The following is an 11,745-nucleotide window of genomic DNA, read 5'->3' as shown; positions in this document are numbered from 1 at the left end:
AAATACACTATATCAGTGTTGATGTTGAGCTTGATTCTTCTTGTTCGGGATCGTTCGGTCGTTCTTCAATCTTCTCAGGTCCTTCCCCTCCTTGATTTGGTGCTGGAACAGTAGATCAGAGTGGCAGTGGGTTTCTCCAGGTGGCAAAAGAGAAAAAATGATGAGATTTTTGAGTTTTGATGAAATTGGCTATGGCTGACAGTTTAGGGTTTCAGATAGGGGACTGGTTTTCTGCAGATTGCAGGAGCTATGGTTGATCATTTCCAAAACTTTTTCTATGGAAATGTAGCTCTTTCCAAGGCCTATCAAAGCCCCATGATCTTCGTCAGCATCGCGATGTGTACAGGTGGAATTTGACGTACGAATCAGCAGCAACGCAGTCTGGACAGCGATGACGAATTTTTGCAATGCTGGAGTTACAAGTCACCAATGTTAGGGATTGAGGTGTTGGGATGAAGCGCCTTGAAGTGAGGGACAATTTCTCGGAAGGAAGCAAGTGAAGATATGCCCTATAAGTGGAGATCTAGCTCCTCCAACAGAGGTAGGTTGTAGGTTGGCTATGGCTGCCAAGGGGTAGAGAGTGAAAATGGAGTTGGAGATGAAGTCAAACACTTGAGCTGAGCTGGATAGAGATTGTGAGAAACTGAGAGAGCAGAGAGAGGACCTGAAATATGCTAAGCCATGCTCAGCTGCGCTCTGATACCATGTTAAAGATGTGGGATCTAGAGCATAGCAGTGAGTTATGGTGGATGGAAAGAGAAGTGTGGACTCATGATGGAGAAGACAAAGACACTGTTTGTTACACAAGTGAATTAGGTTCCAAGATTGAGACTTGGACTCATAAACACAATCTTGTGTATGTGGTCAATGACACTGACACTTCATTGAAAATAAAAGAGTACTATCATTGCATTATGAAAAGGAAGCAAGTACAATGCTTTATAGGAAAGTAGGAAACTATAGTAGGCACCACTGTGCATATGGGATAGGTTAGCCTGCATGTCCTTGGCCCTGAAGCTCCATACAAAGAGGCTGTTTAGTGAGTGTGATTGCTGAATCTCAACACCCCTCCTCAATCACAACTAGAAAGGCACAAAGTGTGTAGAGGCTGTAATGAGAAAATCCTGCAAAGTGTGGGCACACCACAAACATGGTAGACACCAGAGGCTGTCGCAGAAAAGACTAAGTGTGGGCACCAAAACATGATGGACATCTAGAGGCTGTAACAGGGGCCTCATAAAGTGTACAGGGACTGTAATGCCAAGTTACATGAGGAGTTTACAAAGCTTATGGCAGGAAGCATTAGGGCAAGGAAATACAAGGCTTCTAAAACAGTCTATGAGAGTAATGAGAGTAGAAGGACTGATGAGTCTTGTCCTTCCGATCCTGGTGGTCTTTATCTTCATCTTCTTCTTCATCTTTTGGTCCATGGTCTTCTTCTTCTTTCACAGCTGCAAGATAGGCCTTTTGGGACCTCTTCCTAGCATGACAGAACTTCTCAGTATGTCCGGTCCTTTTGTAGAAGCCACAGAAGAGCGGTTCCTTTTTACCTTTGTATCTGTTGTTTACATATAACATTTGTTCATCCTTTGAAGTGCTAGGCTCTTCTTTGCTTTTAAGTTTCTTTTCTTCCTCTAGCAAAGAGGCTTTAATATCAACAAGTTGAGGATCAGGCATATTGGTTAGAGTGGTTGATACATTATCATAGGCAGGAGGCAGACTTTTTAGCAAGACACCAATACAAACATCTTCATCCATTTTTAGCTTTATTCCTGGAAGTTGAGTAAGCAGGCTTTCCATGTAGTTCAGATGGGATGCCAGGGATGTATGAGGCTTCATATCAAGTCGGAAAAATTCAATTAATAGACCATACTTAGACGACTTTGACTGTGCACCAAATAGGGTATCCAATTTATCCCAAGTGTCATGGGACGTGTCACAGGCATCCACATGATGGATGTAGCTGTCGTCCAATTCCAGTTTGATGATGGCTTGTGCCTTGTCATCATTCTTCTGGCAAGTAACTGCAAGGTCCGCATCTCGAGGTTTCTTCTCTTTGCCATTTGTGATGGCCCAAAGACCCTTCTTCATCAGGATGAGCTTGATGCGGGTTTGCCAAGTGTGGAACCCGACTCCTTTGAATCGAGCATTTGGAGAGTCTTTTCCCATGTTGAGGTTGCAAGATTAGTAGCAAATCAACACCAGAATTCTGAGATTTTATCAGTAGAAGAGTAGATTGCAATGTGTCAAGAAACACAGTTAATGACAGTGTGAAAACACACTATGTCAGTGTTGATGTTGAGCTTGATTCTTCTTGTTCGGGATCGTTCGGTCGTTCTTCAATCTTCTCAGGTCCTTCCCCTCCTTGATTTGGTGCTGGAACATTAGATCAGAGTCGCAGTGGGTTTCTCCAGGTGGCAAAAGAGAAAAAATGATGAGATTTTTGAGTTTTGATGAAATTGGCTATGGCTGATAGTTTAGGGTTTCAGATAGGGGCCTGGTTTTCTGCAGATTGCAGGAGCTATGGTTGATCATTTCCAAAACTTTTTCTATGGAAATGTAGCTCTTTCCAAGGCCTATCAAAGCCCCATGATCTTCGTCAGCATCGCGATGTGTACAGGTGGAATTTGACGTACGAATTAGCAGCAACGCAGTCTGGATAGCGATGACGAATTTTCGCAATGCTGGAGTTACAAGTCACCAATGTTAGGGATTGAGGTGTTGGGATGAAGCGCCTTGAAGTGAGGGACAATTTCTCGGAAGGAAGCAAGTGAAGATATGCCCTATAAGTGGAGATCTAGCTCCTCCAACAAAGGTAGGTTGCAGGTTGGCTATGGCTGCCAAGGGGTAGAGAGTGAAAATGGAGTTGGAGATGAAGTCAAACACTTGAGCTGAGCTGGATAGAGATTGTGAGAAACTGAGAGAGCAGAGAGAGGACCTGAAATATGCTAAGCCATGCTCAGCTGCGCTCCGATACCATGTTAAAGATGCGAGATCTAGAGCATGGCAGTGAGTTATGGTGGATGGAAAGAGAAGTGTGGACTCATGATGGAGAAGACAAAGACATTGTTTGTTACACAAGTGAATTAGGTTCCAAGATTGAGACTTGGACTCATAAACACAATCTTGTGTATGTGGTCAATGACACTAACACTTCACTGAAAAGAAAAGAGTACTATCATTGCATTAAGAAAAGGAAGCAAGTACAATGCTTTATAAGAAAGTAGGAAACTATAGTAGGCACCACTGTGCATATGGGATAGGTTAGCCTGCATGTCCTTGGCCCTGAAGCTCCATACAAAGAGGCTGTTTAGTGAGTGTGATTGCTGAATCTCAACAGGCTTGAATGCTTCTGTCATTCCTAGACATATTATTGAACTGTTGCTTCAGCTGAATCTTTCTTGCATTTGTTACATTTCCATAATTCTTCATGAGTATGTCCCATACATCCTTTGGGGAATTGCATCCAGTAATCTGTATAACCATAACATTTGATATACATAAGGAAAACCAATGTAACACCTTGCATGCTCTCTCAGTCCATAGCTTATGAGCCCTTTTCTGATCATTTGTCAGATTCCTTTCAGGCATTTCACGTTTAGCCTCATCACTTGTACATAAGTCCCAATAACCTTTGCCAACCAAAAAAATCATCATACGAATCTTCCATAAATCAAAATTTTGGTTGTCCAGCTATTCTTCCACAATTTGAGTGATATTGTCACTGCCTTGAGCATTTGCCATAGCTGCAGCTTAGGTATTTAATGATGTATACAACATGTAAGTATCTGACTCCTTTTCCTACAGTTCATGACCAGTTTCCTACAATTCATGACAGTTTCTTGCAATTCAAGACAATTTCCTACAGTTCAGGACAATTTCCTACAATTTAGGACAATTTTCTGCAGTTCGGGACAGTTTTCTGCAATTCAAGACAGTTTTGCTACAGTTGTGAAATAGTTTCCTGCAATCTAGAAACAGTTTTCTTGCAGTTCATGACAGTTTCATGCAATTTAGAGTAGTTTCCTACAATTCAGGAGAGTTTCTTGCACTTCATGAACAGTTTCTTACAGTTCAGGAACAATTTTCCTGCAATTTAGGACAACTTCATGCAATAATTTTCTGCACCAAAGAAATAGGGTATTTCAACCCTTTACAACCTCAGAAACATCCACAAGAATGTGGGATAACCCATAGGTATTTTAGTCAGTATATAGACTCTGCCTCATGTATTCTTACTACAGTGAAGAGAATATGCAATATAAAACCCACAATCTGATATTCAATTACATTCCTGACATTCAAAAAATCAACTCCTTTGAGATCTTGAGTGATAAAAGATGCTATTTTATTCAGGAGTGTAAAGAGGCAATGTCATACACTGCATTTGCTGTAAATGACCAGCTAAGTAGATGTCAAGGTATTTGTTTCATCTCCAGATTTCAATCCTCAGTTGTATCCAATGCTCTGTTTAGTCTTCCAAGCATTCAACATATATATGTAAGGTCATACAAATCACATGAGCTCCAAAATGACATGTAATGCTTCAATAAGAGACAATGCTTGTTGCCTACATTCAATGACAGTTTCCAGCCATTAAATATTTCCAGATTTGAATATTTTTCAACATGTAATCCTAACTCCAATGCATGACATCAAGTCCATATGACTTTCCAGCATATACCTATGCTTCAATAGTACTCCTGAACAAGTTTGAGAGCTCCAAGCTCATGTCAAAGGTGCATACATGCTGTAGGTTGTTTGTATACAGCAAACCACTATTATTTCAAATCTGTAATCAGTTCTTCAAGCTCCCACATGAGCTCTCAGTCAAGCAATGATGCTATCACTTGCTATTTATTGCAGTAAATAGCCAGTCTGCACAAGTCTGTGCTGAATATCTCAAAATTTGTGAGGAATTTAACTTACCCTACGTCCTATAGAATGAAGCATAGGCTTTTCCTAGAGGGTAAACGGGCCAATTAAGTTACACCCCCCAAAAAGAAAACACACATTGGTCCAATTAAGTGACAATTTTGTAAAAAAAATGCGGCTTTTTTAGCCACTTAGTATTTTGATATAAATTTTTAAAAAATTACAAGTGCACCTAATCTAAGTCAAATAATTAAGTTATGTAAATTCTTTTATATTTTGGATTTTATAAAACCTTAAAGCAATGCATCCTTGAGTGTCTTTCTATTGGCCCCTCCATGTCACTCTTTTATGAACCTTTCATTGATGACTAGGGCTACTTGATAAAAATATCAAAATGCCTCAAAGTCTTTTTCTTTGAGCTCCATATGATATAAATAGGTTGACCATTAAAAACTATTTAGGAAGCACACTTGGGAAAGAAAGTTAGAAGGGAGGATTGTTAGATGACATTGTCTTGGCCGCGTTACCCTAGACTACGGCCTTAAGAGACGTTGCCCTATCAATCAACCACACTGATCACAAAATTAAGGTTAAACATTAGATACAGGTACGATGATCACAAAATTAAGGTTTTTTTCATTGGATATAGATACGATCATAATGACCTACTTATCATCCACTGATTACAAAACTAAGGTCAAACATTAGATAGGCGGTTGCCATGATAAACGTGGCACTGACCAGGTCGACAATCAACAAAGCGAGTCAAAACACGAAACTGTTTGCTCGCAGATTAAGGAAGAAAACCCTTCCGGGCACATTACAATCAGAACAGCACAGAAGCAACCAGAGGAGCAATCAAACCAAGCGCCATGGCCACATTTAGTACAGGTCTGATCCCTGTATTTTCATTTTAATGATTCCCTCTTCGCCTTTGTTTAATTGCTGATTCCCTGCAAGATTAACTGCCATTTTAATTGCAATCCATAATTCCCTCTTCTCCTTTGTTTACATGATCGGCTATAAACCCTTATCATGAATCAGAGGCTTGAGGAAGCCACAGCTTGCATTGATCCTGCAGATCTGTTTAATATTCCTGATGAACCAGATAATAATGGTAATAAACCCATCACTACCCATCCCGGTGAGGATTACCCACTTGTTAGACTCATTCACTTCAAGCACGATGTGCCGAGACAACTGCACCCAAATGATGACAAATTTGTGATGATAATGAGCTCAGATGTACATTCGAGGGGCAGTCAGACTGTTGCTGGAGTATTCCATCATGCACAAGATGATGATGATGATGATGATGACAACGACGAAGTGTGTAATACAATTGCGCAGGTGATTAAATGGGATGACTCTCCACATCCAAGCATTGATGATCCACTGGATACCAATCAGGATGATGATGAATTTGGAAGCTCAGAGAGGCCATTAACTCCATCACCATCTTCTAGACTTGGTAATTGTTCTTCATCATCTGTTAGTCTGGTACAAAATCATGATCAGCAGCAGGGACTGGTCAAGATGAAGCCTGGATTTAAAGCATTTGGCATTGCAGTGTGGTCATGTGTGAGATTGCAACATATTCACCTGATGAAAACTCGAGTACTGCAGGGCTTTGGTAGCCCCGGTAGCCGCTTTCGAGTCTGTGTGTATGTTGTGCTTTCCATTATCAGATTGAGAATCACCTTGCCTCAACTAAAGAAGCTGAAACAGCAATACTTAAAACGCCTTCTACTGCAGGCGAATGCATCGAAATGCAGCAATTATCGCGGACGGAAGGCCTTCCGATCACATGCTTCTGTGGTCTTCTTTTGCAGTGCTCTGGCTCTTAATCTTCATAAACGGCACACTCTATGCTCTCCTCTAAATGTGGCCCGGGATATCATTTTGGAGGCCTCTAAACTGAGGCTTGATCAGGCCCTGAATCGTGGCAAATGTAAGGTCTTGTTGCAGGTCTTCTCCTCCATTTCAAGCTACCTTGATGCCGTGAGATTTGTTTTTGACAACATCCAGCTGATCAATAATGTCTATGACAACACAGATACTAAGAATAAGTGGCAGGAGGGCCTTTCTGCCTGCTACTATGCTTTCAAAGAACTCTGCAGGTGGTTGCTGCTGTGCAAGCAGTATGTCCTGGATTGCACTGGTTATCTTCCATCCCGCAAAGTGTTCGCTAAGCTGGAGAGTGTGGACACAATCAAGTTCCTCATCCTGGACTTGACCAAATGCTTCCACTTGCTTAAACTGAAGGTGGAGGCATTGATCAGAGACATCTGGCAAGATGAACCTGATTCAATCAAGCAATTCGGCTCAGATCCCGCTTTGATGAAAAACTGCAGCATGCAGCCGCCTGGATTGTTTATGGGTTACTTTCTCCACCTTCAAGCACAGAAAGACCGTTCACTTGTGCTTGTAGAATTAAAGCAGCAGCATCAGAGGCCATACAGCAATTGGACAAGATTCATCAATTTGACAAACAAGCTCACAGCTTCCGAGGAGTCAGCTCTTGCCGAGCATCTTCTTGTGAGGCTCAGTTATGATATGACGAAAGAAGACCAGGCACTGGAGTTCCTGAAGAAAGGACTGTTTGTGGACAGGAACCGAGTGAAAGTGGTCAGGTTCTTGGGTGCAGGCACATATGGCAAAGTGGAAGAAGTAGTGTGCTTTGGTGAGAGGTATGCAATGAAGACAATCAAAGGACTGAACACGATCGAGAACGTGAGGGAAGCCATCATACAAGCACGACTACACCACCCAAACATTCTGAAGCTCATATGGTACACAAAAAATTATGAATCAGACAACAGCTTGTCCTTGCTAATTGAGATGATGGGCTGTGATTTAGAGACATTTATTGAGCAACAAGTCCAAAACATCAAGGGGCGTTTGTTCAACTATCCCCTTGTAGCTCTGGATATCATTATACAGATAGCTGAAGCCATGAGGTATCTGCATAGCCAGGGAATCATGCATCGGGATCTCAAGGCTGCCAATGTATTAGTGGACTATGGTTGGAGCCCGGATGCATTCAAAGAGGGGTACATTCATGTCAAGGTGGCCGACTTTGGCCTGGCCAAGGCCAAACTAGTGGGAGGGCAGTCTCTGCACACATACAAGGTGGGCACCAAGTATTGGAGGGCGCCTGAGGTCTTTTGTCCAGAATACTACATCACTAGGCTACCCTCATCTACTTCAGGTCATCATGATGACAGCTATGGTGGCCTTGATGACGCTCAAATGCAAGGCAATGCTGCAATTACTGATGCAGGAGCATCGGAGTTAAGTGAGGGGCTCGCCAAATACTCATTTTCCGCAGACGTCTACAGCTTCGCCATGACCTGCTTCGAGATTCTCTCAGGAAAGAAGCCTTTCGCTGATGCTCCCACTGCTGGTTGGAAGGAGAGGATAGTGAAGCTCCAGGAGAGGCCCATCTTACCAGTGAATGTTCATCCCAGGTTGAAGGAGCTCATCCATCAATGCTGGGATGGCATGCCAGAGAACCGCCCTTCTTTTGAGGTCATTTGTGGAGAGCTGCAACATATTAAACATGACCTCCTTTTTGGAAGGTCACACTAGTAGTATCATCAGTCACCCCCCACTCCCTAAAGTCGATTTGGCACTTGCAATAGAGCTTTGGTACATGGATAATTAGTTTGTAAATTTGGGAGTATCTGCAATTGTAACTCTATGACTAACTACATTCATGATTCATGATTTCAATAAGGGTTGTTCAAGCTTCTAACCTTTCATCAAGTCCACTTTGAAATTTCTTATTCAAGAGACTGGCATACTATTTGTGGCAGCAACCGTTCTTTCAGGGCATTGCTTCTTGAGAAATAAGAGGCTGTTTCCTGAGTAAGTTCATGACATTAGATTCATGAATTCACTAGGGCTGAAATTTCTTCTCTGAGACCATGGTAGTTGTCATGAACCTTCATTTCAGGAGCTTGTTTGCTGAGTAACAATTAGGGGCTGTTCGGAGGATGTCGTAAAGATCCCGTTTCTCTTAAACATGTCTTTAGAACACTTTAAATTACATGTTGGGATTCCTCATAAGTATATTTTTTAAAAAGCATGCAAGCTCAGCAATCCACTTGGGATAACTTGGCATCATAGATTCTAATGGTCCAATGTGTTGAGAAATGACAAATGATGTATGCTCCAGGAAGAGCTGTGTTGAATCCCATATGCACAGTGAGGAGAGTGTAACAACCCAACTTCTATAAAGCATTGTACTTGACTATCACTTTCACAATGATGAATACAATATCATAATGCTTTTCTCTTTTAGTTAGTGTCATTGTCATTATCAGTCCAATACACAAGATTGTCTTTATGAGTCTAAGCTTCCATCTTGGAATCTAATTCACTTGTGTAACAGTGGTTTACATTGTCTATGTCAATATGAATTTAGTCTTCATCTTCCAACCTCCATAGCTCCGGCCATGCTCTAGATCCGACATTCTTAACACAATGTGATTTAGCAAACCTCTTTCTTGCTTTGATCCAAAGGAGTGACTTTCTAGGGCTTATCTTTATTTTGAACAGTAAGATATAAAAATTACAAAATGTGGAAAAGCAAGTCTAGCAATGCTGATCACTACCTTTGCTTGATAAGGGTCACACTTAGGAGAGCTTCAAAGAGAGCTAACAACCTAAAAACTATCTGATGGTAAACCGGCCTTATGCACTACATTACAATGGTTCAACCTTGGTACAATAGCACAATTTACAACATGTCCAACTTCACCATTGTAGGTTAAATATTGGTCCTGGCAGCGGACTACACTAAAAAGTACAAATCCAATACTTATACACCTGGGTACTACAAATTGAACCATCATAGGATGGGATTTGGCATCACATTGCCTGTAAGGCAAAGGAACTCCCTAGTAAGGCATAATACGACTCAAGGTGTTACATATGGAGACAAATGGTATGTTAGTTTGTTGTTGAATCATAATCAGGAAACCTCCTAATCCAATTTAATCTGGCTTTCTCTACAAAACATATTTTCTGTCTGCTGAAATATATTGTGTCCTTCCACTGAACTGGGCTTTCACCATTACCATAAGAAGCCCAGAACTTTAGTGGGTGCTGAGCTTCAATCACTAAAGGGGATGGCCAAGATTCCTTCTTCTTTTCAAGGCCAAGCTCTATAAAACCATACCTCTTCAACCAGTTTGGTGTGTCGATTATGGGTAGCTAAGGAGGACGAGGAGCTATGGTTATGAGTGAACCTTCATGCACCTTCACAAAATTGGACTCCTCATCAACAAACATTTGAGAGCCAGAATGGCCACCTTCAGGCCAAGGCATAACTCTTATCAGTGCCCCATCAATCTGTCTTGTTCAGAGTTCAAAGAAGAGGCTCAATTGCTACAGCAAACAACAAAGGAGCAAAGGGGCAACCCTGTCTATCGATAGCAAACTTCAGTACATCATTGTCTAGATGTATATGCTGCAATAAAATGGATGTAACTCTCTTTACCTCTTTCATGCTAGGTGAAAGGTGTCTTGTTTTTATGCAGAAAAGTAGTGCCATCTATGCAAGGCAACCCTTTTCAGTTAGGGTTTCTTTATGATAGCCTGTAAAAAAAATGCAATTTATGTAAATAGACAAACAACTCCTGGATGCAGAATGCTGCTCATCATGTACTTGCAGGCACTTGTACAGAAGAGCGCGCACCTATTTCCACTTGAGCACTCGAATTTTCAGGCTTCTTGCTTCTTACACTCCATTTCACGTGCTTCTTGAGAACTCAAGCACAGCCTTAAAGCATCTTCCCAACTGTCAGCATGGAAGCTCAGATATGGCAGCCCAGCCCATCACGCATTCAGCCTAGCATGAGTACCTTCAGTTGTTGAGGTAAATGGGCAAGCAGATGTGTAGCGGGTTCATTGTTTGTCTGCTAGGCCTTACATTTGCATCGCTCGTAAGCGCATGGTATTGTGATGGTTGTGGAGCAATCCAAGCACTTCTTGTCAATATCATTTTTACTTAATAACTAGTTGTTCATGGTGATGATGACCTTCCTTTCTTAGCATGTGTTCATGATAGTTCTTGCATCATGATGCATTTTTAATAGATGAAGATGATGAGGGTTGACGAACTTTGTCATGCTTGTTTGCTCTCTCTCTCTCTCTCTCTCTCTCTCTCTCTCTCTCTCTCAAATGAATATAGGATAAGATCATGGAAAGGGGAAAGGTAATCCTTTGAAAAATTGTATGTGGCATGTTTCTAATGTATTTTCCAAAAAAATTAAACACATCAAATGATATGGTATCTTATCTTTTGTTTTTCTATTCTATATATTATTGAGAGCTTCGCTTTGGAGATATCAAACCAACCAGAAGGATCCCAAGCCTAGGTGGCACAAGTTGGAAAAGTTTGATATTCAAGAAATAAAATATAGCTTTTTCTTGAAGAGTGAGTGGGGGTTATGTTTATATTCTCTCTCTCTCTCTCTCTCTCTCTCTCTCTCTACCCCCTAAATATGAAACAATTTTTTTTCAAAATTAGACACATGAAATGATATAATATTTTAATGGTTGAACATGTGTATGCAATGTGTACGTACTCTGAAAACATCCACAATTGTATATACATTATTTAAAAAAGAGTTGAATTTTTTAAAAATTTGAACATATGAGAGAGAGAATGGTTACATACTTATAAAGCATGTACTTACATACATGCACACATTCATATATATAGACACATACATCCACACACAAATGTGTGTGTGATCTATACACACATATATACACATGCATTATATACACACACATGAAGTGGAAAAAAAATGAGAAACAAGAGAAAGAGAAAGAATGGACACACATTTATAAAACCAT

General features: G+C 40.9%; 1 protein-coding gene across 1 annotated transcript; it reads left to right on the top strand.

Annotated features, from left to right (window-relative positions):
• The first annotated feature begins 5,563 nt into the window (after positions 1-5,563).
• Positions 5,564-9,118, top strand: LOC148021381 (uncharacterized). The gene is made up of 2 exons (XM_087699235.1): positions 5,564-6,826; positions 6,932-9,118. The coding sequence occupies exons 1-2, from the start codon at positions 5,911-5,913 to the stop codon at positions 8,464-8,466; spliced, it is 2,451 nt and encodes an 816-aa protein (XP_087555361.1). The 5' UTR covers positions 5,564-5,910; the 3' UTR covers positions 8,467-9,118.
• Positions 9,119-11,745: the final 2,627 nt, after the last annotated feature.

The sequence above is a fragment of the Lygodium microphyllum genome, chromosome 18 (assembly GCF_053477565.2).
Source record: "Lygodium microphyllum isolate KBCC chromosome 18, Lygodium_microphyllum_v1.1.10, whole genome shotgun sequence".
Taxonomy (NCBI): Eukaryota; Viridiplantae; Streptophyta; class Polypodiopsida; order Schizaeales; family Lygodiaceae; genus Lygodium; species Lygodium microphyllum.
Note: the sequence above shows the minus strand (reverse complement) of the source record. Positions and strands in the feature narration are given on the sequence as shown.

Excerpts from the sequence above, each read along its gene's own strand:
- LOC148021381 (XM_087699235.1), top strand. The coding sequence starts at position 5,911 with ATGAATCAGAGGCTTGAGGAAGCCACAGCTTGCATTGATCCTGCAGAT. Across the intron at positions 6,827-6,931 it reads GGCCCTGAATCGTGGCAAAT|ATACTAAGAATAAGTGGCAG; the intron begins GTAAGGTCTTGT and ends ATGACAACACAG.